The sequence below is a fragment of the Chiloscyllium punctatum genome, chromosome 2 (assembly GCF_047496795.1).
Source record: "Chiloscyllium punctatum isolate Juve2018m chromosome 2, sChiPun1.3, whole genome shotgun sequence".
In the NCBI taxonomy this organism is placed as follows: Eukaryota; Metazoa; Chordata; class Chondrichthyes; order Orectolobiformes; family Hemiscylliidae; genus Chiloscyllium; species Chiloscyllium punctatum.
In genome coordinates, this window is record NC_092740.1 from 97,153,054 (window position 1) to 97,177,682 (window position 24,629).

Sequence of the window (24,629 nt, forward strand, 5' to 3'; positions counted from 1 at the left end):
ACTTGTAAGCCTTACTTAGTTTGTGGATAAAGTTTTGGAAAAGATTATAAAGGATAGGATTTATAATCACCTAGAGAAGAATAGGTTGACTAGGGATAGTCAACACCATTTTGTGAAGGGTAGGTTGTGCCTCACAAACCTAATTGCGTTCTTTGAGAAGGTGACCAAATAAGTAGATGAGGGTAAAGTGGTTAATGTGGTATATATGGATTTCAGTAAAGCATTTGATAAGGTTTCCCATAGGAGGCTATTGCAGAAAATACAGAGGTATAGGGTTGAGGGTGATTTAACAGTTTGAATCAGAATTTGGCTAGCTGTAAGAAGATCGAGGGTGATGATTGATGGGAAATGTTTATCCTGTAGTTCAGTTACTAGCGGGGTATCGCAAGGATCTGTTTTTGGCCATTACTGCTAGTCATTTTTATAAATGACCTGGATGAGGGCATTTAAGGATGGGTTAGTAAATTTGCGGATGACACTCAAGTCGGTGAAGTTGTGGACAGTGCGGAAGGATGTTTCGGGTTACAGAGGGACTTAGATAAGCTGCAGAGCTGGGCTGAGAGGTGGCAAATGGAGGTTAATGTGGAAAAGTGTGAGGAAACGAAGGAGTAACAGAAATACACTGGGCTAATGTTAAGATTCTTAGTAGTGTGAATGAGCAGAGAGACATCGGTGTCTATGTGCATAGATCCCTGAAAGTTGCCACCCAGCTTGATAGGATTGTTAAGAAGATGTATGGTGTGTTAGCTTTTATTGGTAGAGAAATTGAGTTTCGGAGCCATGAGGTCAGATTGCAACTCTGGTGCAGCCGCACTTGGAGTATTGCATACAGTTCTAGTCACCACATTATTAGGAAGGACGTGGAAGCATCGGAAAGGGTGCAGCCGAGATTTACCAGGATGTTGCCTGGTATGGAGGGAAGGTCTTATAAGGAAAGGCTAAGGGATTTGAAGCTGTTTTCATTAGAGAGAAGATGGTTCAGAGGCAACTTAATAGAGATATACAAGATAATCAGAGGATTAGAAAGGGTGGACAGTGAGAGCTTTTTTCCTTGGATAGTGATGGCTAGCAAGAGGGGACACAGCTTTAAATTAAGGGGTGATAGATATTGGACAGATATCAGAGGTAGGGTCTTTAATCAGAGAATAGTAGGGGCATGGAATGCACTGCCTGCAACAGTAGCAGACTCGCCAAATTAACAGACATTTAAATGGTCATTGGCGAAATGTATGGATGATAATACAATAGTATAGGTTAGATGGGCTTCAGATTGGTTTCACAGGTGAGCGCAACATCAAGGGCCAAAGAGCCTGTACTACATAAGTTCTATGTTCTATGTAAAAACATAGGACTTATGCAGTAAGTTGGGTCTCTTTTCTCTTAAAAGGGCTAGAGGGTGACCTATTTGAGGTCTTTAAGTTTGTGACAGATACAGACAATGTCAGATTCAAAGGGAATGTTCCCACTTGTGGGGATTAAGAAATAGAGAGCCCATTAATATAATACAGTCATGAAGAAATCCAGCAGGGAATTCATGCAAAACTTCTGCTTCCAAAGATTAGTAAAAATTTGAAACTCAGTACCAGAGGGAGTAATTGAAGAAAGCTGTATAAATATGATTAAGAAAAGGTAGACAAGCGTTTGAAGAAGAATGAATCGTAGAATCCCTACAATGTGGAAACAGGCCGTTTGGTCCAACAAGTCCACACCAATTCTCTTAAGTGCATCCCACCCAGATCCATCCTCCCACCATTTCCTTGTAACCCTGGCTAATCTGTCAAACCTACACATCCCTGGACACTTTGGGCAATTTAGCATAGCTAATCCATTTAACTTGCACATCTTTGGGCTGTGGGAGGAAACCAGAAAACCTGGAGGAAACCCACGCAGACACAGGGCAAATGTGCAAATTCCACACAGACAGTTGCCCGAAGCTGGAGGTGAATCTGAGTACCTGGTGCTGTGAGGTAGCAGTGTTAACCAATGGAACAGAGATTTTTGATGCGAGATTTAGCTGAGGAAACATGGGAGGAGGGTCTAGCAGAGAATAAACACTGACAAGGACTGACTGGGTTAAATGGGCAGTTTCATTGCCAAAAGTTCAACGTAATCTGCTATTTTCACCTTTTTGATTTATTCAGAGTCTCTGGTAATCTTCCAAAGTCATGATGAAAATGTACTAAAGAAATTCCCAACTGTGATATGTAGCTACAAAAAGCAAACAATAATTAGTAATAGGAAATAACTATCTTACCAATTTCATTTGCAACTTTTATTAGCTTTTCCTTAGTTCTGCTAATAAGTACAATACTTAGACCACGCTTGGCAAACTGTAAAGAAACAGTGGACAGCATTAGCACTTTGAAAGACAATAAGTTTGAGTTTTGCCTGCCAAACTGTTCTATAAGCTTACAAACAAATGCATACCCTTCCAAGTCACTGCTGCTTGTGCTCGGTTCAGACGTAAATTGAATTATTACAGGATGGGCCTAAGTGTAAATTTGTGCTGAGATGGGAATATTGCAAGCTGGTGAAACCTAAAGAGAAGGAACCAATAAAATTGGAGTGTCACAATAGTGGAACAAAAATGAAAACATTTTTTGAGCCTGAAAAGTCACGTTTAGCATTTGAAGCTCTAGCCTAGGCCAAGTGCAAGAGACTGAGAACTGATAGACCAAAATGAAGCAGGAAGAAATTCTACACACACATTGGCTCAGCATCAGCCCTCAAACTTGATGACTGCTTTAATCCAATGATGATGCAAAAGGAGCTCATGAACATCACTGCCATGACATTTCCAATAGGATAACATTGAATCTTGCCTGCAAGGAGATGTAGACAAGTTTCATCCATCAACAAATTGTAATAATGTTTCCATGCATCAGCATTCTGCTATATGTTAGATGCAGTAATATTGCACAGCCCTGAAACTGCTTTTGGTTTTGTTGACTGAGATTCTTCCAGAAATATGATCTGAAAAATCTTGGCAAAAGTGATGGTGATTGTCAACTCCTTGATGCACTTATTCTTTCATGATGTAACATACAAGAACACACATGCATTGGCGCAATCAGCATAGTGGTTAGTTAGGCTTAGTGCTCTAGGAAAAGAAATTTCACTTCTATTCCAAATGTTGGTGTTCACAGTAAGGTGCCAAGTACCCACTACATCTTACCATAGGGATTTACAAAATACAAAACAAATCAATTTAAATTAGGCAGAGGAAAAAAAATAGAAGTCAGCAATGTATTCACTTCATGATATGTTCAAGTAGGTATGATCTCAAAACCAGAGTTCAAGTTTTCAGTATCGGTGTTTTAGTTTTGACACAAATACAGACAGATCAGAACGTGCATGTAGAGGTTGTTGGGCAAGAATGATAAATTTAAAATATGACACCACCAGTCTAAAATAATCTTGTGTGCCTAACTTCAAGGCATTTAGTCTATTACTAATCTATCTAGTCTCTTTCTCGTGATACTTTCCAAACTCAAAAACAAGACCAGTCTTTCAACCATAAGGTGAGATGAGAGTGGCTTCCCTTAATAGCAAGGCCTTATTTGACTGAGGATAGCATCAAGGAGCCCTAGCAAAATTGGAATCAATGGGAAGCATTGAACTACTCAAGTCATTAAAGTTATTCCTAGAAAGAAGGACAATGGTTATTGGATGTCAACCACCTCAGCTCCAGGACACCTCTGCGGGAGTTCCTCAGGAGAGAATCCTAGGCCCAACCATCTTCAGCTGCTTCATCAATGACCTTCCCTTCACCATAAGATCAGAAATGGGAATGATCGCACAATGTTCAATTTCATAGGCGATACCTCAGATACTGAAACAATTCATGCCCAAATTCAACAAGACCTGTATAACATTTCAGGTTTGGGCTGGTAAGTGGCAAGTAACATTTGGGCCAGAGAAGTGACAGGCAATGGTCATCTTCAACGAGAGAGAATCTAACTATCATTCCTTGATATATAATGACACTACCAACCCTGAATTCCTCCACTAGCAACACACCAAGAGTTACCACTGGTGAGAAACTAAACTGCAACCAAGCCATATAAATACTGTGTCGATAAGAGCAAGTCAGAGCATAGGAATTTTGCAGTAATAACTCACCTCTTGTCTCCCTAACAACTTCATACCATCTACAAGGCACAAGACAGAAGTGTGATAGAATATACTCCACTTAGCTCAAACAGCACTCAAGAAGTTTGACCCGATTCAGTCCCCCGACTAGCATCCTATTCACCACCTTAAATAATCATTCTCTTCACCATCAATTCAGAGACGCAGAGCATGTACCAACTACTAGATGCTGCAGTAACTCAACAAGGCACTTTCAATACTATCTACTAAACACATGACCACTGCCATCTAGAAGGCAACAGCAGCAGATGCATGAGAGCATCACCATTCATAAGGCCGCCTGCAAGCCACAAACCATTATACTAACTTGGAAATACATCATCATTCTTTCAGTATCACTGGGTCAAACTTCTGGAACCCCTCCCTAATATTCCTGGGAATGCAGAAATTCAAAAAGACAGCTCACTATGACCTTCTCCAGGGTAATTAGGACAGACAATAATGGCTGGCCTAGCCAGTGAACCTTACATACCACGCTTGATTTCAAGAAAAGTGGTACTGAGTATCAGAGAAAGAATTTTCTTGAGGGCATATACCAAGGATTGAAACATTTCAATACATGTCTATAATTTTGATGCAAATAAAATTAGAAAACAACAAATTTCCAAAATAAGCAACTAAGGCTTGTAATTTATCCAATAAGAAAAGATAATGGCGACAACTCACCTCATGTGCATATGCTTTTCCAATGCCATCTGTTCCACCGGTGATGACTAAAAACAAATATAATTCTGTGATAATTTACTGTAAAGTGAATTTAAACTCAATTTTTCTAAAAGATTGAAATTTAAATTCATGCATCTCCAATGCCAGAAGAAACATATTGTAAGCATACTTTGGAAACTCAAATATACCTTTGTTCAGGGCTTAATAGGCACTAAAATTATCACGAGTTGATGGATTTAGCAAAAAATCCTTTATCCTTTACATGTAAGAAATGTTGAATTTTATAACTTTATATGAAATCTGAATGATTATCTACGGTCATCAGTAACTATCTTTTCTGCAGGTAAGAAACAGTGCTGCTTGCATGAAACTGGTTTCCATAGCTGCTTGTGTGACACAGCAGCTTACAGTAAATGCACTTAGCTGGGACAGAAAGACTTTTAATTTCACTTTTGACTTGGAATGGGTTAGTACCATGAAGACCTTGGAATACGATGGCTGTGCTAAAATGTGCTCCTGCGAAGGGGATATCATAAGTTAGGTCGTTAGAGTAATGTGTTAGTGTTAAAACCAGATAAAACCAGAAGTGGTTATCATTGAAACTCCTCACCTGAGAGTCATGATTAGGATACCCTTTCTGGAACGCCGAGGATCAAATGTCATCTTCAGGTCCAGTTTAAAAGTTGAACACACGTGTGAATATTATATAAGTAGTGTCCTGAGTACCGTATTAGAAGTGGTCTTTTGGGAATTGCACCAACAGTGTAGTGGATACAGTACTTTACAAAACCTGTTTTACTTCTTTTCAATTTATAAAATTGCGTTTAGAGATTAGTGACATTATATTTGCACTCAGGAACGGCATTTGCAATGGAGACAAAAAATTTATAGTGTCAGTCATCCCAAAATTTAGTTGAGGAAATATCTTTCCAGCATGCTTCGGGTGTCAGACAAACAGGTTGTTAGGTTTAGGACAATTGAGGGATGATACAGGTGGCAGGGTGAAATAATGAGTTTGTCACTACATATGGGGAAACTACCATGCATTTTTAGTTGTTGCCGCTAGGGACAACTAGTCAATGCAAAACAGGAGAAGAGCTAGGGATGGGAGCAGGTTCCAGAAGGAACATAGCAACACAGAAGATAGAAGCAGGAGAAAGCCATTCAGCCCTTTGAATCTGCTTCACCATTCAACATAACTCAGTTCCCTGTTCCTGCTTTCTCCTCAATACCCTTTGATCCCTTTAGTCCTAACAACGATATATAACTCCTTCTTGAAAACATTCAATATTTTGACTACTTTATGTGGCAGAGAATTCCATAGATGCACTAGTCTCTAGGTGAAGAAATTTCTCCTCAGCTCAGCCAGTGTTTGGAGTGAGTGCACAATCCTCAACTCTAACAGGATACAAACAATCAGCTAAATGAACCACCAAAATTGGTTGAGAGAGGGACAAGACTGGCTCCTTTGGTTGAGAGAGGGACAGGACTGGTTGCTCAATGTTTCAGCATTTTGTTGCTTTAGACGAAGTAGGAAGATAAAAGAAGTGGGGGAGTTGCATTTCTAATCAGGGTGCATGTCACATCTGCACTCAGGGAGGACATACTGAAGAGGTCATCCACTGTGGCAATATAGATAGAGCTCAAAAATAAGTTAGGTGCAATCACACGGTTAGGATTATTCTATAGGCCCCCCAGAATCAACTGAGACATTGAGAAACAAATATATAGGCAGATTATAGAAAAATGCAATGACAACAAGGTTATCATTGTGGATGATTTTAAATTCCCCAGTATTGACTGGGACTCCCTTAATTCAAGAGACTTAGATGGGGCAGAAATTGTTAAGTGCTTCCAAGATGGTTTCTTGAAACAAAATGTGGATAGTCCAACTACAGGAGAGACCATACTGCACCTTGTAATGACTAATGGGCCTGGCCAGATGACTGACCTTTCAGTAGGAGAGCTTTTTTGAAATAGTGATCACAACACTTTAAAAGTTGGGATAGCTATGAATAAGGATAAGTACTTACGGAAGGTATTAAACTGGGGGAAGACAAATTATGTCAGTTTTAGGCAGGAGCTAGGGAAGGTTCATTGTGAGAAGCTGTTATCAGGCAAGTCCATATCTGATGTGTGGGAGTTGTTTGAAGACCTGCTGATCAGACTTCAGGACCTGCATGTTCCAGTAAGGAGGAAGGAGAAGTATGGTAAGGTAAAGGGTTGTGAATTTCGTTAAAAGGAAAAAAGAAGCATATGTAAGGTTTAGGAAGCTAAAATCAGACAGGGCCGATGGTGAATATACAGAAAGCAGTAAAGATCTCAAGCAGGAAATTAGGAGAGCAAGAAAGGGCCTTGAAATGACCTTGGCTAGTAGGATTAAAGATGATTCCAAGGCATTTGATACATGCGTTAAAAATAAGAGAATAACTTGGAAAAAGGGAGGAGCACTCAAGGATAAAGGAGGGAATTGTGCTTGGAGGCAGAGGATAAGGACAAGATCCTAAATGAGCAATTAATATCAGTATTCACCCAGGAGAAGGATATGGAGGATAGTGAGACTTGTGTGGAGCATACTAATATGCTGGAGCAATTTGAGATCAAGCAAAAAGTGGTGTTGGACCTCTTGAAGAGCATTAAGGTGGATAAGTCTGCAGGGCCTGATGCTAACCACCCCAAGGTATTGGAAGAGGCAAGAGAGGAGATTTCTGGGGTGTTAACCAAGATGTTTGTAGTCTCGCTAGCTGCTGGAGAGGTCCTGGAGCACTGGTGAGTAGCTAATGTTTTCCTCTGTTCGAGAAAGAAATAGGGATGATCTAGGAAACTAGACTGGTGAGTCTCACATCAGTGGATGGAAAGATAGTGGAGAGAATTCTTAGGGATGAGATTTAAATGCATTTGGAAAAGCATGTCCTAATTAGGGACAGTCAACATAGCTTTGTGTCTTACTAACTTGATTGAATTTTCAATGATGTGACGAAGGTGATCGATGAGGGTAGAGCAGTGGATGTTATCTACATGGACTTTAGTAAGGCTTTCCACGAGGTCTCGCATTATAGGCTCAACCAGAAAATTAAGATGCATGGGACTTGGCTGCGTGGATTCAGAATTGGCTTTCTCATAGAAGATAGAGATGAAAGATTGGTTTTCTACCTGAAGGTCCCTGACTAAGATGTTCTGTAGGGATCCGTACTGGTACCTCTACTGTTTATGATAATTATAAATGACGAAATTTACTGTGGAAAAGGATATGGAAGATATAGACTGGAGGGAAATAGATGGTGACATCTTGCAAAATGTCCAGATTACAGAGGAGGAAGTGCTGGATGTCTTGAAATGGTTAAAGGTGGATAAATCCCCAGGACCTGATCAGGTGTACCCGAGAACTCTGTGGGAAGCTAGAGAAGTGATTGCTGGGCCTCTTGCTGAGATATTTGTATCATCGATAGTCACAGGTGAGGTACCAGAAGACTGGAGGTTGGCAAACGTGGTACCACTGTTTAAGAAGGGTGGTAAAGACAAGCCAGGGAACTATAAACCGGTGAGCCTGACCTCGGTGGTGGGCAAGTTGTCAGAGGGAATCCTGAGGGACAGGATGTACATGTATTTGGAAAGGCAAGGACTGATTCGGGATAGTCAACATGGCTTTGTGTGTGGGAAATCATATCTCACAAACTTGATTGAGTTTTTTAGACCATAAGACCATAAGACCATAAGACATAGGAGCGGAAAGCCATTCGGCCCATTAAGTCCACTCCACCATTCAATCATGGATCATAGGCATTTCAACTCCACTTACCCGTATTCTCCCCGTAGCCCTTCATTCTTTGTGACATCAAGAATTTATCAATTTTTGCCTTGAAGACATTTAGCGTCCCAGCCTCCACTGCACTCTGCGGCAATGAATTCCACAGGCCCACCACTCTCTGGCTGAAGAAATGTCTCCGCATTTCTGTTCTGAATTGACCCCCTCTAATTCTAAGGCTGTGTCCACGGGTCCTAGTCTCCTCGCCTAGCGGAAACAATTTCCTAGCGTCCACCCTCTCCAAGCCATGTATTATCTTGTAAGTTTCTATTAGATCTCCCCCTAATCTTCTAAACTCCAATGAATACAATCCCAGGATCCTCAGCCGTTTCTCATATATTAGATCTACCATTCCAGGGATCATCCGTGTGAATCTCCGCTGGACACACTCCAGTGCCAGTATGTCCTTCCTGAGGTGTGGGGACCAAAACTGGACACAGTACTCCAAATGGGGCCTAACCAGAACTTTATAAAGTCTCAATAGCACAACGGTGCTTTTATATTCCAACCCTCTTGAGATAATTGACAACATTGCATTCGCTTTCTTAATCACGGACTCAACCTGCGTGCAATTCTGGTCTCCTTCCTATCGGAAAGATGTTGTGAAACTTGAAAGGGTTCAGAAAAGATTTACAAGGATGTTGCCAGGGTTGGAGGATCTGAGCTACAGGGAGAGGCTGAACAGGCTGGAGCTGTTTTCCCTGGAGCGTCGGAGGCTGAGGGGTGACCTTATAGAGGTTTACAAAATTATGAGGGGCATGGATAGGATTAATATACAATGTCTTTTCCCTGGGGTGGGGGAGTCCAGAACTAGAGGGCATAGGTTTAGAGTGAGAGGGGAAAGACATAAAAGAGACCTAAGGGGCAACATTTTCACGCAGAGGGAGGTACGTGTATGGAATGAGCTGCCAGAGGATGTGGTGGAGGCTGGTACAGTTGCAACATTTAAGAGGCATTTGGATGGGTATATGAATAAGAAGGGTTTGGAGGGATATGGGCTGGGTGCTGGCAGGTGGGACTTGATTGGGTTGGGATATCTAGTTGGGTTGGACCGAAGGGTCTGTATCCATGCTGTACATCTCTATGACTCTATGACTTGGATGAAAATGAAGATAAGTGGGTTAGTAAGTTTGCAGAAGTTTGGGGTTGTGGACAGAGTAGTAGATTGTCAAAGGATGTAGTGAGATATATATCAGTTGCAGATATGGGCAGAGAAATGGCAGATGGACTTTAATCTGGGTAAGTGTGAGGTGCTGCATTTTGGGAGATCAATTGTTAAAGAAAACCATACAATTAATGGCAGGATTATGTACAGAGGGATCTTGGGATTTAAATCCATAGCTCCCTGAGGGTGGCCATGCAAGTAGATAGGGTGGGAAAGAAGACATATGGCATGTTTGCCTTTATTTGTCGGGGAATTCAGTATAAGTGTCAGGATATCATGTTGCAGATTTATAAGACTTGGGTTAGGCCACATTTAGAGTATTGCGTTCAGTTCTGATTGCAATATTACAGAAAGGATGTGGAGGCTTTGGAGAGGGTGCAGAAGAGGTTTACCAGGATTCTGCCTGGGATAGAGGGTATAAGTTATAAGGAGAAACTAGAAGACCTTGGGTTGTTTTCTCTGGAGCAGTGGAGGCTGAGGGGAGATTTGAAAGAAGTTTATAAAATTATGAGGTGTATAGCTGGGATAGATGGTCAGAGTATTTTTCCCAGAGTTGAAATGTCTAACACTAAGGGACATTCATTTAGGGTGAGAAGGTAAAAGTTCAATGGAGACACAAGGAGCAAGGTTTTTTTACACAGTGAGTGGTACAAGTCTGGAATGCTCTGTCAGGGGTGGTGGTGGAGGCAGATACGATAGGGGTATTTAAGGGATGTCTGTATAATCACATAAATATGCAAGGAATGGAAGGATATGAACTAATGGCAGACAGAAGAGATTAGTTTAATTTGGCGTCATGTTTGGCACAACATGTGGGCTGAAGGGCCCACTCCTGTGCGGTACAGTTCACTGTTCTCACCAGACAGTAACAAATAAAAACACCTGCAGGCAATGAAATAGATCTATATGCAGTCAGAGGGAGTATTGCATTGTCAGAGATGCAGTCTTTCAGAAAAGCCACTGCAGTTTCAACTGGATAGACAAGAATACAACCAATGAGTACAGGCTGATCCAGTTGGATGGTAATGGAAAAGTGTTGGAGTAGGAAGGCAAAATGTTGGAATAGGAAGATGTGTGGCCAATCATATGAAAGGCAGTAAGCAGTTCCATGAGGAAAGAAAATCTTCTATCCTTACCTGATCGGGCCTGTATGTGACTCAAGACACAGAGCAATGTAGTTGACTGCTAACTGACATTTGAAATAGTCTAAGAGCTTATCTGTTCATATGCAAAGACAGATGAGCAACAAACGCTGGCCTTGACAGCAATTCCCAGATTCTACCCAATTTATTTTTAGAAAAAACAGATTGATGTGAGAATATTTACTTTTCTCAGTTACATAGGACATTGTTATGACTCTGATAAAAGTGGCTTTTCTATTGTTACAAGGATGGAAACCTGATTGGAGAGATGCTGGGAAAAATGTTTTTGTATTAAGAGCAAAGAAATATTGGACAGCAGGCATTTATTTGTAGGAGTGGGGCAATACCTGAGAAGGGCGAGATCATCTTCAAATAACAGAAGAACCAAGAAGTGAGACGCTCAGTTGTTTTATGGGAATAGGAACAAGGGAATAGGTGGTGGGTCCCAAGAGCAATTTGAGATCAGAGAAGTGATGAAGGGAGATAGGAGAGAAACTAGCAAAGGTGGGGTTTCAGGGCTAAGGAAAGCTTGAACCTTTGGAAAAATTTGGCCCCTGGTGCTCAGAGAAGGAGGATAGGTAGCAGAGTGAGCGAAAGCAATCCACGATTCTTGCATCTGTTGGAGGTAACAGCAGTAGAAGACAAGTGATAGCAGTTTAACAATATGGATTTTAGATCAGCACAGAAACCTGCGGTTATTTTTACATTCTAGGGTGATCTCAGAATAGAGAGCAGGAATTTATAATGCATTATTGTCTAATCAGATAGTGATGAATGATGATTAAACCAATTATCCATTACATGCGTCGGATGTAGTGAGCGGATATGTGGGTCCTATCAAGGTGAGATTGAGTAACAGTGAAAACGAAGGTATAGTCGAGTTAATTAATAACTGTAGAAATGTTGGTCAAGACAGGGCTGAACTGCTGGACAGTCAAGATTTGAAAGCACAATTGTGGGTGAAATAGAGGAGATTTTAGATGAAATGGAATTAAGAAGGACTGAAAGTGGGAAGGAGGATATTTGTGATGAAAATTGCAAGTGATTGAGTTTAGACGGCCTTATCTGTGATTGACAGAATATGAGTAGTGACGCCATGCAAAATGGTTGGTTACACCATGGACTGAGAAGAGAAAAATTAAAGAAGGACAGGAGGGCAGTCCATTCAGGAAAATGAGCATCATGAATTGGGACAGAGGTTGAAATCACAAGGATTGGTTGCTATAATTGCTGATAGAGATGTTTTTAAAGGTATGGGAAATACAGAACAAGGTATCAGGAGAGGAAGAGCAAGACAAGACCTGCGAAATGAGGAGGGAGTGAAGGGACAGAAGGAAAATGAGAAGAATCTTCCTGTACGCCTCAGTTCACCAGATTTCTGTTCAACAAGTGGTTGTTCAGCCAAAGTTCTACGGTACATACTCCACTTACTTATCATGCTTTAACTGTTCACATGTTTCAGCTCTCATATTTTCATTCCTGCAGTTATGCCATCTCATGCTTCATAATAATACTTCTGTAATTTAACTGTCATGTCCATCTAACCACATTACAAGCTTTTCTTCAGGATGTAGTATTTTCCCATCTGCCTTTACTTTGCTCTGTTGTCACCCATCTCCCACTGTTGTTGTTACCAGATGTATTTATGGTTTTCCTAGTCCCACTGGTGGGTTCTTAATTGGAAAGACAAGGGAATGTTTCTGTTATCAATTACCTCAAAATTATGTTTCTGTATATCAACCTTTTTGAGACTGGAAACAGTTTCTCTGTATTTACCCTCTCAAAAGTTGGATGGTATAGATCATCTCTATCCAACCTCCTCAAAGCCTTCCCCTTTTTAGCTGGCACTAACCAGTATCATAGAGTCATAAAGTCATAGACTCCTACAGCATGGAGACAGCCCCTTTGGCCCAAACAGATCCATGACAACCAAAATGTCCATCCACACTAACCCCATTTCCCTGCACTTGGCCCATATCCTTCTAAACTTTTCCTATCCATATATTTGTCCAAATGCCTTTTAAATGTTGTTAGTGTAACCATCTCAACCACTTCCACAGGCAGCTGCATTCCATATGCATGCCACTCTCAGGTTCCCTTATATTCTTTCCCCTCTAACCTTAAACTGATGTCTGTAGCCCTCAATTCCCCAACCCTGGGAAAAAGACCGAGTGCGTTCACCCTGTCCATGCTTCTCATGATCTTACACACTTCTATAAATCACCCCTCAGGCTCTTATGCTTGAAAGAAAAAAAGTCCTAGCCTAGAACATAGAACAGTTCAGCACAGTACAGGCTCTTCAGCCCACAATGTTGTGCCGAGCATTGATCTTAGTCTAAGATCAACCTAACTTACACACTCCTCAATTTACTGCTGTCCATGTGCTTGTCCAGCAGTCACTTAACTGTCTCTAATGTCTTTGACTCTACTACCACACTGGCAATGCATCCCACGCACCCACCACTCACTGTATAAAGAACCTACCTCTGACATCTTCCCTATACCTTCCTCCAATCACCTTAAAATTATGATCCCTCATGACAGCCATTTCTACTCTGCGGAATCGTCTCTGGCTAACTACTCTATCCATGCCTCTCATTACCTTGTACGTCTCTATCAAATCACCTCTCTTCCTTCTTCTCTCTAGTGTGAAAAGCCCTAGCTCACTCAATCTCTCCTCATAAGACGAGCCCTCCAATCCAGGCAGCATCCTGGTAAATCTCTTCTGCACCCTTTCTAAAGCAACTACATCCTTCCAATAATGAGGTGACCAGAACTGGACACAATAGTCCAAGTGTGATCTAACCAGGGTATGATAGAACTGCAGCAAAACCGCACAGCTCTTAAACTCAATCCCCCTGTTAAAAACCTAAAACACCATATGACCTCTTAACAACCCTATCAACTTGGGTGGCAACTTTGTGGAATCTATGTACGTGGACACCAAGATCCCACTGTTCCTCCACACTGCCAAGAATCCTGTCTTTAATCCTGTATTCAGCATTCAAATTTGTCCTTTCAAAATGAATCACTTCACATTTATCCAGGTTGAGCTCCATATGCCATTTCTCAACCCAGCTCTGCATCCTGTCAGCATCTTCTTCTAGCCTGAACAGCCCTCGACACTATCTACAATGCCACCGACCTTTGTATCAACAGCAAACTTACTAACCCGCCCTTCTACTTCTTCATCCAAGTCATTTATAAAAATGACAAAAAGCAGACACCCAAGAACAGATCCCTGTGGGACAACGCTGGTCACCAACCTCAAGGAGGAATACTTTCAATCCAATACCACTCACTGTCTTCTTTCGGCCAGCCAACTCTGTATCCAGGCAGTCAAATTTCCTTGTATCCAATACTTCCTAACTTTCTGAATGAGCCTACCATGGGGAAACTTACCAAATGCCTTACTGAAATCCATATAAACCACATCCACTGCTCAATCTTCATTAACTTGTCTTGTCACATTCTCAAAGGAGCTCAATAAGGCTTGTGGGGCATGATCTGCCCCTCACAAAGCCATGCTGACTATCTTTAATCAAGCTATGTTTTTCCAAATAGTCATAAATCCTATCTTTCAGAATCCTTTTCAGTATCTTGCTTACTACAGACGTAAGACTGACTGGTCTATAATTCCCAGGGATTTCCCTATTCCCTCTCTTGAACAGAGGAACAACATTCGCCTCCCTCCAATCATCCAGTACTACCACCAGAGAGAGTGAAAATGCAAAGATCATTGGCAGAGGCCCAGCAATCTCATTCCTCACGTCCCATAGTAATCTTGGGTATATCTGATCCAGACCTGGGGACCTATCTATTTTGATGCTTCCAGAATTTCGAGCACATTCACTATTTTAATATCAATCTGTTCAAGCCTATTAACCTGGTCCACGTGTTCTCACTATCAACAAGTAGCCTCTCTCTAGTGAATACTGAAGCAAAAAGCTCATTAGAGCCTCCCATACCTCTTCAGACTCCAAGCACAAGTTCCCTTCACTATCCCTGATCGACCCTACCCTCTCTCTAATCATTCTCTTATTCCTTATTTACATGTAAAATGCCTTTGGTTTTTCTCTAATCCTTCCCACCAAGGCTTGTTAATGCCTCCTCCTAGCCCTCCACAGTCCATTTTTGAGTTATTTCCTAGCTACCTTGTAATCCTCTAAAGCTGTATCAGATCATTGCTTCCTCAACCTTAAGTACACTTTTTTCTTGCTGTTGACTAGAAGCCCCTCTTCTCCTGTCATCCAAGGCTCCTTCACCTTACCAATCCTTGCCTGTCTCAGTGGGACAAAGTTATCCAGCACTTGCAACAACTGCTCCTTAAACAGCCCCCACATTTCTGTTGTGCATTTCTCGTAGAACAATTTTTCCCAATTTATACTCCACAGCACCAGTCCAAGAGCAGTATAATTTCCTTTCCCTCAATTAAATACCTTCCCATACTGTTTGTTCCTATCCCTCTCCAAGGCAATGTGAAAATGAGGCAGTTGTTGTCACTGTCATCAAAAGGCTCTCTCTCCAAGAGATCTGACACCTGGCCTGGCTAGTTGCCTAGCACCAATTCAAATATGGCCTCCCCCCAATCGACCTATCTACATTTTGAGTCAGGAATCCTTCCTGGACACACCTGACAAAATCAGCTTCATCCAGACCATCTGAATTATGGAGGTTCCAATCAATATTGAGGAAGTTGAAGCCACCCATAACAACCAACTCTGTTACATCTGCACCTTTCCAAGATCTGCTGCCCAATCTGTTCTTCCATTGCTCTTCTGCTATAAAAAACACCCAATAAAGTGACTGCTCCTTTCCTGTCACTGACTTCCACCCATACTGACTCAGTAGACAAACCCTCCTCAACAACCTCCTTTTCCGCAGCTGTACTGGACTCTCTAATTAACAATGCTACTCTCCCTCCTCTTTTAGCTCCAGCCCTCCACCTTTAGGTTAAAAAATCTAAACCCTGGAACACCCAGCAATCATTCCTGCCTCTGTGAAATCCATGTCTCCGTTATGGCCACAACATCGTAATTCCAAGTACTGATCCATGCTCCAAGCTCATCAGTCTTATTCCTGACACTCCTTGCATTGAAACAGACACTTTAACTCACCCCTTTGCCCTATCAATTGTGTATCCTTCCTGACACACTCTCTGCATTTTGAATCTGTCCATTCAACAACTACCCTCTCCTCTGATCTGTAGTTCTGATTCCAAACCGTCTGTCAAACTAGTTTCAACCTTCCCTAAGTGTTCTAGCAAATCTCCCGGCAGGACATTTGTGCCCTCCAGTTAAAGTGCAACCCATCCTTCATGTACAGGTCCCAACTTCCCCAAAAGGTACCCAGTGATTGACATATCTGAAGCCCTCCCTGCTGCAGCAGCCTTGTAGCCTGGTGTTTAGCTGCACTCACTCTCTGTTCCTCACCTCATTAGCAAATGTCACCAGTAGTAATCCTGAGATTATTACGCTTTTCGTCCTGCTTAGTAGCTTCCAAGCTAATTCCCTGAATTCTCCTTAGATCCCCTCCCTATATCTCAGACCCTTGAGACCTGGCAACATTGTTGTAAATTTATTTTGCACTCTTTCCAGTTTAGTAACATCGCTCATATAGCAAGGTGTCATCCAAGGCTCCTTCATCTTATCAATCCTTGCCTGTCTCAGTGGGACAAAGTTATCCAACATTTGCAACAATTGCGGCCTCACCAACATCCTGTACAAGTGCAATACAACTTCTCAAGTTCTATACTCAGTGCCTGACTGATGAAGGCCAGTGTGCCAAAAGCCTTCTTCACTGCCCTGTCTACCTGTGACTTCACTTTCAGAGAACTGTGCACCTGAACTCCAAGATCCCTCTGTTCCATTACATTCCTTAAGGCCCTACCATTCATCATGAAACTCCTACCTTGACTTGACTTTCCAAAGTGCAAGACCTCACACCCTATATTGAACTCCATTTTCCATTTCTCAGCTCAACGTCCTACTCCAATTTCTGATAACCTTCCTCACCATCCATGATATCGTCTATTTTAGTGTCATTTGCAAAGTTAATAATCATGCCTTGCACATTCTCATCCAAATCACTGATATAGATGGCAAACAGTAATGGGACCAGCACTGACCCCTGAGGCACTCGAGTCACAGGCCTCCAGTCTGACAATCATCCTTCCACTATTACCCTCTGCTTCCTACCATCAAACCAACAGTGTATCCAATTTGCTAGCTCCCCCTGGATTCCATGCAATCTAACATTGCAGAGCAGGCTGCCATGTGGAACCTTATCAAAGGCCTTACTGAAATCCATATAGACTAGGTCTGCTGCCCTGTCTGGTCACTTCACCAAAGAACTCTGACAAATTTGTGAGGCATGATCTCCCACGCACAAAGCCACGCTGATTATTCTAATCCAACCTTGTCTTTCAAAATGCATGTGTATCTTATCTCTCAGAATCTTCTATAGTAGCTTACCCACCACAGATGTTAAGCTTACTGGTCTATAGTTCCCAGGCTTTTCTTTGCTGCCCTTCTTGAATAAGGTGTAATCCAAGATGGAGGTTGAGAAAAAATTGTGGCTGTAAGAGCTGCTCTTTTTCTTTTGAGGTATTTTAGGTGTTGGAGGTGATTTCCTTGAATATCAGGAGCAGCAATTACTGTTTTATATGCTGTTGCATTGTTTTGGAACTTTTGGGGGGAAAAGGGATTTTTAAAAGGGAGAAAGTCAGACAAAAGGCAGCAACCACATGCTAAGTGGAGGAGAGAGAGAAAGAAACCTACACTGTTAACTGACACAGCAGTGATTCTTCATAGTTTCTTCCTTTGCTGCTTGGATTCATGTATCTCTGGACATTGGAGTACATCTGGGAAAAATTAACACACAGCAAAATTCACAGCTGACCTTGGAGGAACTTGTATGGGAGAACTCACAGCATAGGACTAGATAAGTGCATAGTTTTTTAATGTGTAACCTTGCTGTACAGTAGTGAGTAGAGTGAGTTCTTTCTTGATCATACATTTTATTGAAATCTGTCTTTTGATTAGATTTTATAAATATAAACCATAAGTACTAAGATGGCCTGGAGCAGTGATTTGTTTTAGAGCAAAAAGATGGTGCTATTTTCTAGAGCTGTTGATCGTGAAGGAGCAAAGATGGCCTCTAGTGGAGTGATATTCTCTTCTTGTCAGTAGTGGGAGTTTAGGAAGAGTTTCCATGTTACTGATTATTATGTCTGCAGGAAGTGTCTTTGGTTGTGAATCCTATCACATTGCATGGATGAGTTAGAGTGACAGTTAGAAGCAATGGATGACAGCGGAAGGGACAAAAGCCACAGATACAATCAGATAGATGGGTTATCTCCAGGAAAGATAGGAGGGATAGGCAGGTAGTGCAGGAGTCCTATGTGACTATCCCCATTTCAAACAAATATGCTGTTTTGGAAAATATAAGGGGTGATGGACTCTCAGAGGAAAGTAGCACAAACAGCCAAGTTTCTGGTATCAAGGCTGGCTCTAATATAACAAGGGGTTCGCTGGGTTCCAAGGGATGGATTGGGATAGGGGACTCTCTAGTAAGAGGCACTGACAGATGTTTCTGTGGCCAGCAATGAAAAGTCAGAATGGTGTGTTGCCTTCCTGGTGCCAGGATCAAGGATATCTCAGAGAGGGTGCAGAAATTTCTCAAAGGGGAGACAGATCAGCAGGAGGTCATTGTATACATTGGAACCAATAACAAAAGGAAGGGAAAAGAATGAGATTCAGAAGGGGGAATATAGAATGTTAGGCAGGAATTTAAAAAGAAGGTCCTCGAGGGTAGTGATATCTGGATTACTCCCAGTGCTACGAGCTAGTGAGGGCAGGAATAGAAGGATAGAGCAGATGAATGCATGGCTCAAGAGCTGGTGCAGGGGAGGAGGGTTCATTGAATCATTGGAATCTCTTCTGGGGTAGAAGTGATATGTTTAAGATGGACAGATTGTATTTGAATTGGAAGGAGACTAATAAACTGGCAGGGAGATTTGCCAGAGCCTCTTGGGAGGATTTAAACTAGTAAGGTGGGGGCATGGGAACCAGGGAGATAGTGAGGAAAGAGATCAATCTGAGACTGATGCATTTGGAAAGGGAGTGAGTCAAACAGTCAGGGCAAACAGGAACAAAGCAGAGAACAACATACGACTGACAAATTAAACTGCATTTACGTCAATGCAAGAGGCCGAACAGGGCATGGTTAGGAACATGGGACTGGGATATCATATTAATTACAGAAACATGGCCCAGGGATGGACAGGGCTGGCAACGTAATGTTCCAGGATACAAGTGCTACAGGAAAGACAGAAAGGAGGTCAGGAGAGGAGGGGGAGTGCCATTTTTGATAAGGGACAGTAGTACTGCAGTGCTTAAAGTGGATAATCCTGGGAATACATTCAGGGAAGCTACTTGGGTGGAACTGAGAAATAAGAAAGTGATGATCACCTAATTGGGATTGTATTATAGACCCCCTAATAGTCAGCTGGAAATTGATAAACAAATTTGTAAGGAGATTTCAGTTATCTGTAAGAATAATAGGGTGGTTATGGTAGGGGGTTTTAACTTGCCAAACATAGACTAGCACTGTCATAATGGGAAGGGTTTAGATGGAGAGGATTTTTAAAACTGCATACAAGAAAAATTTCTGATTCAATATGTGGATGTACCTACGAGAGAAGGTGCAAAACTTGAACTACTCTTGGGAAATAAGGCAGGGCAGGTGACTGAGGCATCTTTGCCGCCAGCGATTATAATTCTATTAGTTTTAAAATAATGATGGAAAGGGATAGACTGGATCTAAAAGTTCAAGTTCTAAATTGGAGGGAGGCTAATTTTGACAGTATTAGGCAAGAACTTTCAAAAGCTGATGTTTGCAGGTAAAGGGACGGCTGGAAATTGAGAAGCCTCAAATATGAACTTGATTGAGTTTTTTGAAGAAGTAACAAAGTGGATTGATGAGAGCAGAGTGGTGGACATGATCTATATGTAATTTAGTAAGGCGTTCGACATGGTTCCCCATGGGAGACTGATAAGCAAGGTTAGATCTCATGGAATACAGGGAGAGCTAGCCATTTGGATACAGAACTGGCTCAAAGATAGAAGACGGAGGTGGTAGTGGAGGGTTACTTTTCAGACTGGAGGCCTGTGACCAGTGGTATGTCACAAGGATTGGTGCTGCATCCACTGCTCTTCACCATTTATACAAATGATCTGGATGTAAACGTAGTAGGTCTAATTAGTAAGTTTGCAGATGACACCAAAATTGGAGGTGCAGTGCACAGTGAAGAAGGTTACCTCAGTACAATGGGATCTTGATCAGATGGGCCAATGGGCTGAGCGGCAAATGGAGTTTAATTTAGATAAATGCTGTATTTTGGAAAAGCAAATCTTCGCAGCACTTATATACTTAATGGTAAGGTCCTAGGGAGTGTTGGTGAACAAAAAGACCTAGGAGTGTAGGTGCATAGTTCCCTGAAAGTAGAGTCGCAGTTAGATAGTATAGTGAAGAAGGCGTTTAGAATGCTTTCCTTTATTGGTCAGAGTATTGAGTATAGGAGTTGGGAGGTCATGTTGAGGCTGTACAGGACATTAGTTAGGCCACTGTGGGAATACTGCATGCAATTCTGGTCTCTTTCCTTTTGGAAGGATGTTGTGAAACTTGAAAGGGCTCAGCAAAGATTTACAAGGATGTTGCAGGAGAGGCTGAATAGACTGGTGCTGTTTTCTCTAGATTGTCGAAGGCTGAATGGTAACCTTAGAGAGGTTTATGAAATCATGAAGGGCATGGGATAGGATAAATAGCCAAGGTCTTTTATCTGGGGTGGGGGAGTCCATAACTAGAGGGCATTGGTTTAGGGTGAAAGGGGAAAAGATATAAAAGGGACCGAAGGGGCAACTTTTTCACGCAAAGATTGGTGCGTGTATGGAATAAGCTACCAGAGAAAGTGGTGGTGGCTAGTACAATTATAGCATTTAAAAGGCATCAGGATGGGTATATGAACAGGAAGGGTTTAGAGGGATATGGGCCAAGTGCTGGCAAATGGGACTTGATTAGGTTAGGATATCTTGTTGGCATGAATGAGTTGGATCAACGGGTTTATTTCCATGTTGTGCATCTCTATGACTCTATTTGCTACCCTCCAGTCTTCCAGTACCTTACCCATGACTAACGATAATGCAAAATATCAACCAGTGCTTTCTGTCAGTTTGGGGTGGGAGGGGTGAGGAGAAGACATTTTAATATGTAGTGCCACTTCTACCCAGTCCTTCACCATTCCTTCAGACAGTATGCAGCATTTTTGGCATTCTTCATCAACGTACTGTATCTTGAACATCAATATCATACTTGGAAGGTGTGCCAGATGATCAACTTCTACACCCCCCATGTTTACATTCATGCAACTGAAAATCTTGTATACCTTTGATATATTTTGGAATTATGGTCAAGTTCAGGGTGTCATGCAATTTGAAATTTAGTAATGGCTAGGAATATAGTCATCTTCAGGAGGAGAAAGTCAAACCAAAATGCAGCACCTTGCATTTATCTAAATTAAACTCCATCTGCCACTCAGCCCATTGGCCTGCCTGATCAAGGTCCCATTGTACTCTAAGGTAACCTTCTTCACTGTGCACTGCACCTCCAATTTTGGCGTCATCTGCAAACTTACTAATTAGACCTCCTCCGTTCATATCCAAATGGGCAGATTCCTAGCATTTTAAATTTAATGCAGAGAAGCATGAAGAATGATAAAGGTGGTAATATAAATAATTTAGAACAATTTTAAAAATGGATGCAGGAACAGAAAAATTATGGCAGTCTTAAGTGGCCTCAAAGGACAAGTTAATGAAGTTAGTGCAGAATAATGTTATCAACCCTCCTGTTTTGTGTATGAGTCAAAGAGGATGGGTGATCTGCTTGCTGAGCACTGCTTTCGCAACTATAACGAATACATCATTGTGCATGGGGGTGAACAATAGCAAATCCTGTGGCACAGAGGTGGTTCAACAGCATCACCATCTCAAACGCTAACTTGCCTAATATCGGGACATTAATCATTGAAAATAAGAATACTGAATAGGATATGTTGTCCATGTGCACGCCAGGCACCAGATTCCAGAAACAACTGCTCTAATTGGAACTCAGTTGCATCAGGAAACACATGGAAGGATCGCAAAAATGCTTGAGAGATGTTATGTAAAGATGCTTGAATATATCAAATATTTTTGCCAACTTGTGGGAGCCTTTGACTCATGAGTGACCAAAATGGAAAAGGCTCATTAAATAAAGCACTTAACATATCAAGAGGCCTCATTAAGAAATTACACAGGTTCAATGTGGAGCATACACACCTTCAAGAAACCCATCTTGCCAAGCCTTAGGTACCACCTGCCCCACAGAATCTATATATCCCACATTAGACTTCCCATCAGTTCAGAATCCATCAAACAGATATGAAGCAAATCGTCACTGATCCTGAAAGATTATATAATAGCAGTGCTTTGACTATTATGGTTTGCTACCAACTATGAAGTCCTTTCTAGACTGAACCCCCTCCCCCCCTCTCCCCCCCCACCAATGCTTCATTGCTGATTGTGAGGAGGACAATAGTGGGGCCAATAATAGAAAGTCCTTGAAATTGTCAAGAGTACCACTGGCAAACGAGGAAATGAGACAGAGAGAAAGAGAGAGAGAGAGTGAGAGATAGAGAGAAGACACAACTTAGCAAACTCTTAATTTTAGGTGATGCATTTTGGTACAGCCAGTCAGGGTATGACTTATACATGTAATGGTAAAGTCTTGGGGTGTGTTATCATACAAAGGGACCTTGGGGTGCAGGTTCATAGGTACTTGAAAGTCGAGTTACAGGTAGACAAGATAGTGAAAAAGGCATTTGGTATGTTTGCCTTTATTGGTTAGAAACTTGATTTTTATTGGTCAGTGCATTGAGTATAGGAATTTGGAGGTCATGTTGTGGATGTACAGGACATTGGTTAAGCCACTTTTGGAATACTGCATTCTATTCTGGTCTCCCTGCTATAGAATGAACGTTGTGAAACTTGAAAGGGTTCAGAAAAGATTTCCAAGGCCATTGCCAGGATTGGAGTGTTTGAGTTAGAGTTAAAGGCTGAATAGGCTGAGGCTGTTTTCGCTGGGGCATAGGAGACTGTGGGGTGGCCTGATCAAAGTTTATAAAATCATGAGGGGCATGGATAGGGTGAATAGGTAAGGGAGTTCAAAACTAGAGGTCATAGATTTAAGGTGAGACAGGAAAGATTTAGAAGGGACCTAAGTGGAAATACTTTCATGCAGAGGATGGTATGTGTATGGAAAGAGCAGGCTGGAAGAGATACGTTATTTTAAAAGGATTGGGATGGGTTTAGAGGGATACGGGCCAAATGCTGGCAAATGGAACAAAATTAATTTAGAATATCTGGTTGGTATGGTTGAGTTGGATGGAATGGTCTGCTACTGTGCTGGACATTTCTGTGACCCTATGGGGGGAGGAACAAATTTGGAGAAACAGATTCATAGAAGCCTGGGATATGCGCCTGCTGTATTTTATTCCAGAAGTCAGGCAGCTTTCATTGAGGACTGAGTATGATGTCTTTGAGGCATGGCAGTCTCTGAATTGAATTAGGTTTATTTTAGTTTATCATTTTCAGAGCTTGTTGTATATTATGAAACGTCAAAGAATTGTACGAAAATTTTAGTTGCGAGTTATTTATACCAATTGTGCATTCACTGAATCAGAAAAGAATAAAGCTGCAGACCACTTTCCACAACATCAGGATGTCCGGCAATCTTCCACAAACAACAATTATTATAATAACCAGAACATCGGCTTTCAGCTGTTCAAGGAAGAAATTCAAATCAGACCCCGCCCCATCCCCAAAAAAAGACCCTGTTCCTTCAATGAAGCCTTTAGGAATCATTCTTCCCTCAGGGGAAGGGATATTGCTACCAGATCGACGAGAATCTAATGTGTAGTTCGAAGTAGCACTCGGACATAATCTCAAAAGTTTCTATTCAGTGGTGCTCCACTTCCCTCACAACACCCGGTCCCAGTGAAATGCAGATATTTAACAGAGAAAAGTTTGCAAATTTTATAACAAATTGATCCTTTCAATGGTGATTCGTTCTTGTGTTTCGAAAGTTTCACCTTCAAAGATATGTGCAAGTTTTAAAACTTTGTAGGGCAGTCCTTTCTGCGTTATATTAGCGCAACTGTGTTAGAACGCCGTGTAATCTTAAAAAGTTACCTGCCCATTCGCCCAAAGATCGGAAGAAGGAATTCGGCACTCCAACCCACTTCGTCAGTATCAAATACTTCAGGCACTTCGTTATTTGTAGAAAAATTTTACAGATAGTAAATATGCCAAACAAAATAAATGCGTTCTCCAAGATTGTTTCCATCGCTGCAGTGCATACAGTCACAGTAACCTGTGATGATGAGACTGGTTGGGCTGTCAGCTTTCAAATATCCCAAGCTACTTGTCAATCACAAACCGTTGCCATAGGAACCGCAAAACACTACCAAATCAAGATTGACTTGGAGATGCCGGTGTTGGACTGGGGTGTACAAAGTTAAAAATCACACAACACCAGGTTATAGTCCAACAGGTTTAATTGGAAGCACACTAGCTAGTGTACTTCCAATTAAACCTGTTGGACT

The 24,629-nt window shown here is 41.7% G+C and overlaps 1 protein-coding gene across 3 annotated transcripts in view; it reads right to left on the minus strand.

Moving 5' to 3' along the window:
• The window catches only part of hsd17b3 (hydroxysteroid (17-beta) dehydrogenase 3), an 89,576-nt gene extending 65,192 nt beyond the window's left edge, over positions 1-24,384 (minus strand). For 2 of the 3 annotated variants that reach the window (XM_072591796.1, XM_072591786.1), the window contains exons 1-3: positions 24,217-24,384; positions 4,819-4,865; positions 2,255-2,330 (exon numbers count right to left, since the gene is read on the minus strand). In XM_072591796.1, the coding sequence (XP_072447897.1) occupies positions 2,255-2,330; positions 4,819-4,865; positions 24,217-24,370 (277 nt within the window). In that variant the 5' untranslated portion in view covers positions 24,371-24,384. The remainder of the gene's footprint in view (positions 1-2,254; positions 2,331-4,818; positions 4,866-24,216) is intronic. The other variant, XM_072591791.1, reaches the window with a different exon arrangement.
• Positions 24,385-24,629: the final 245 nt, after the last annotated feature.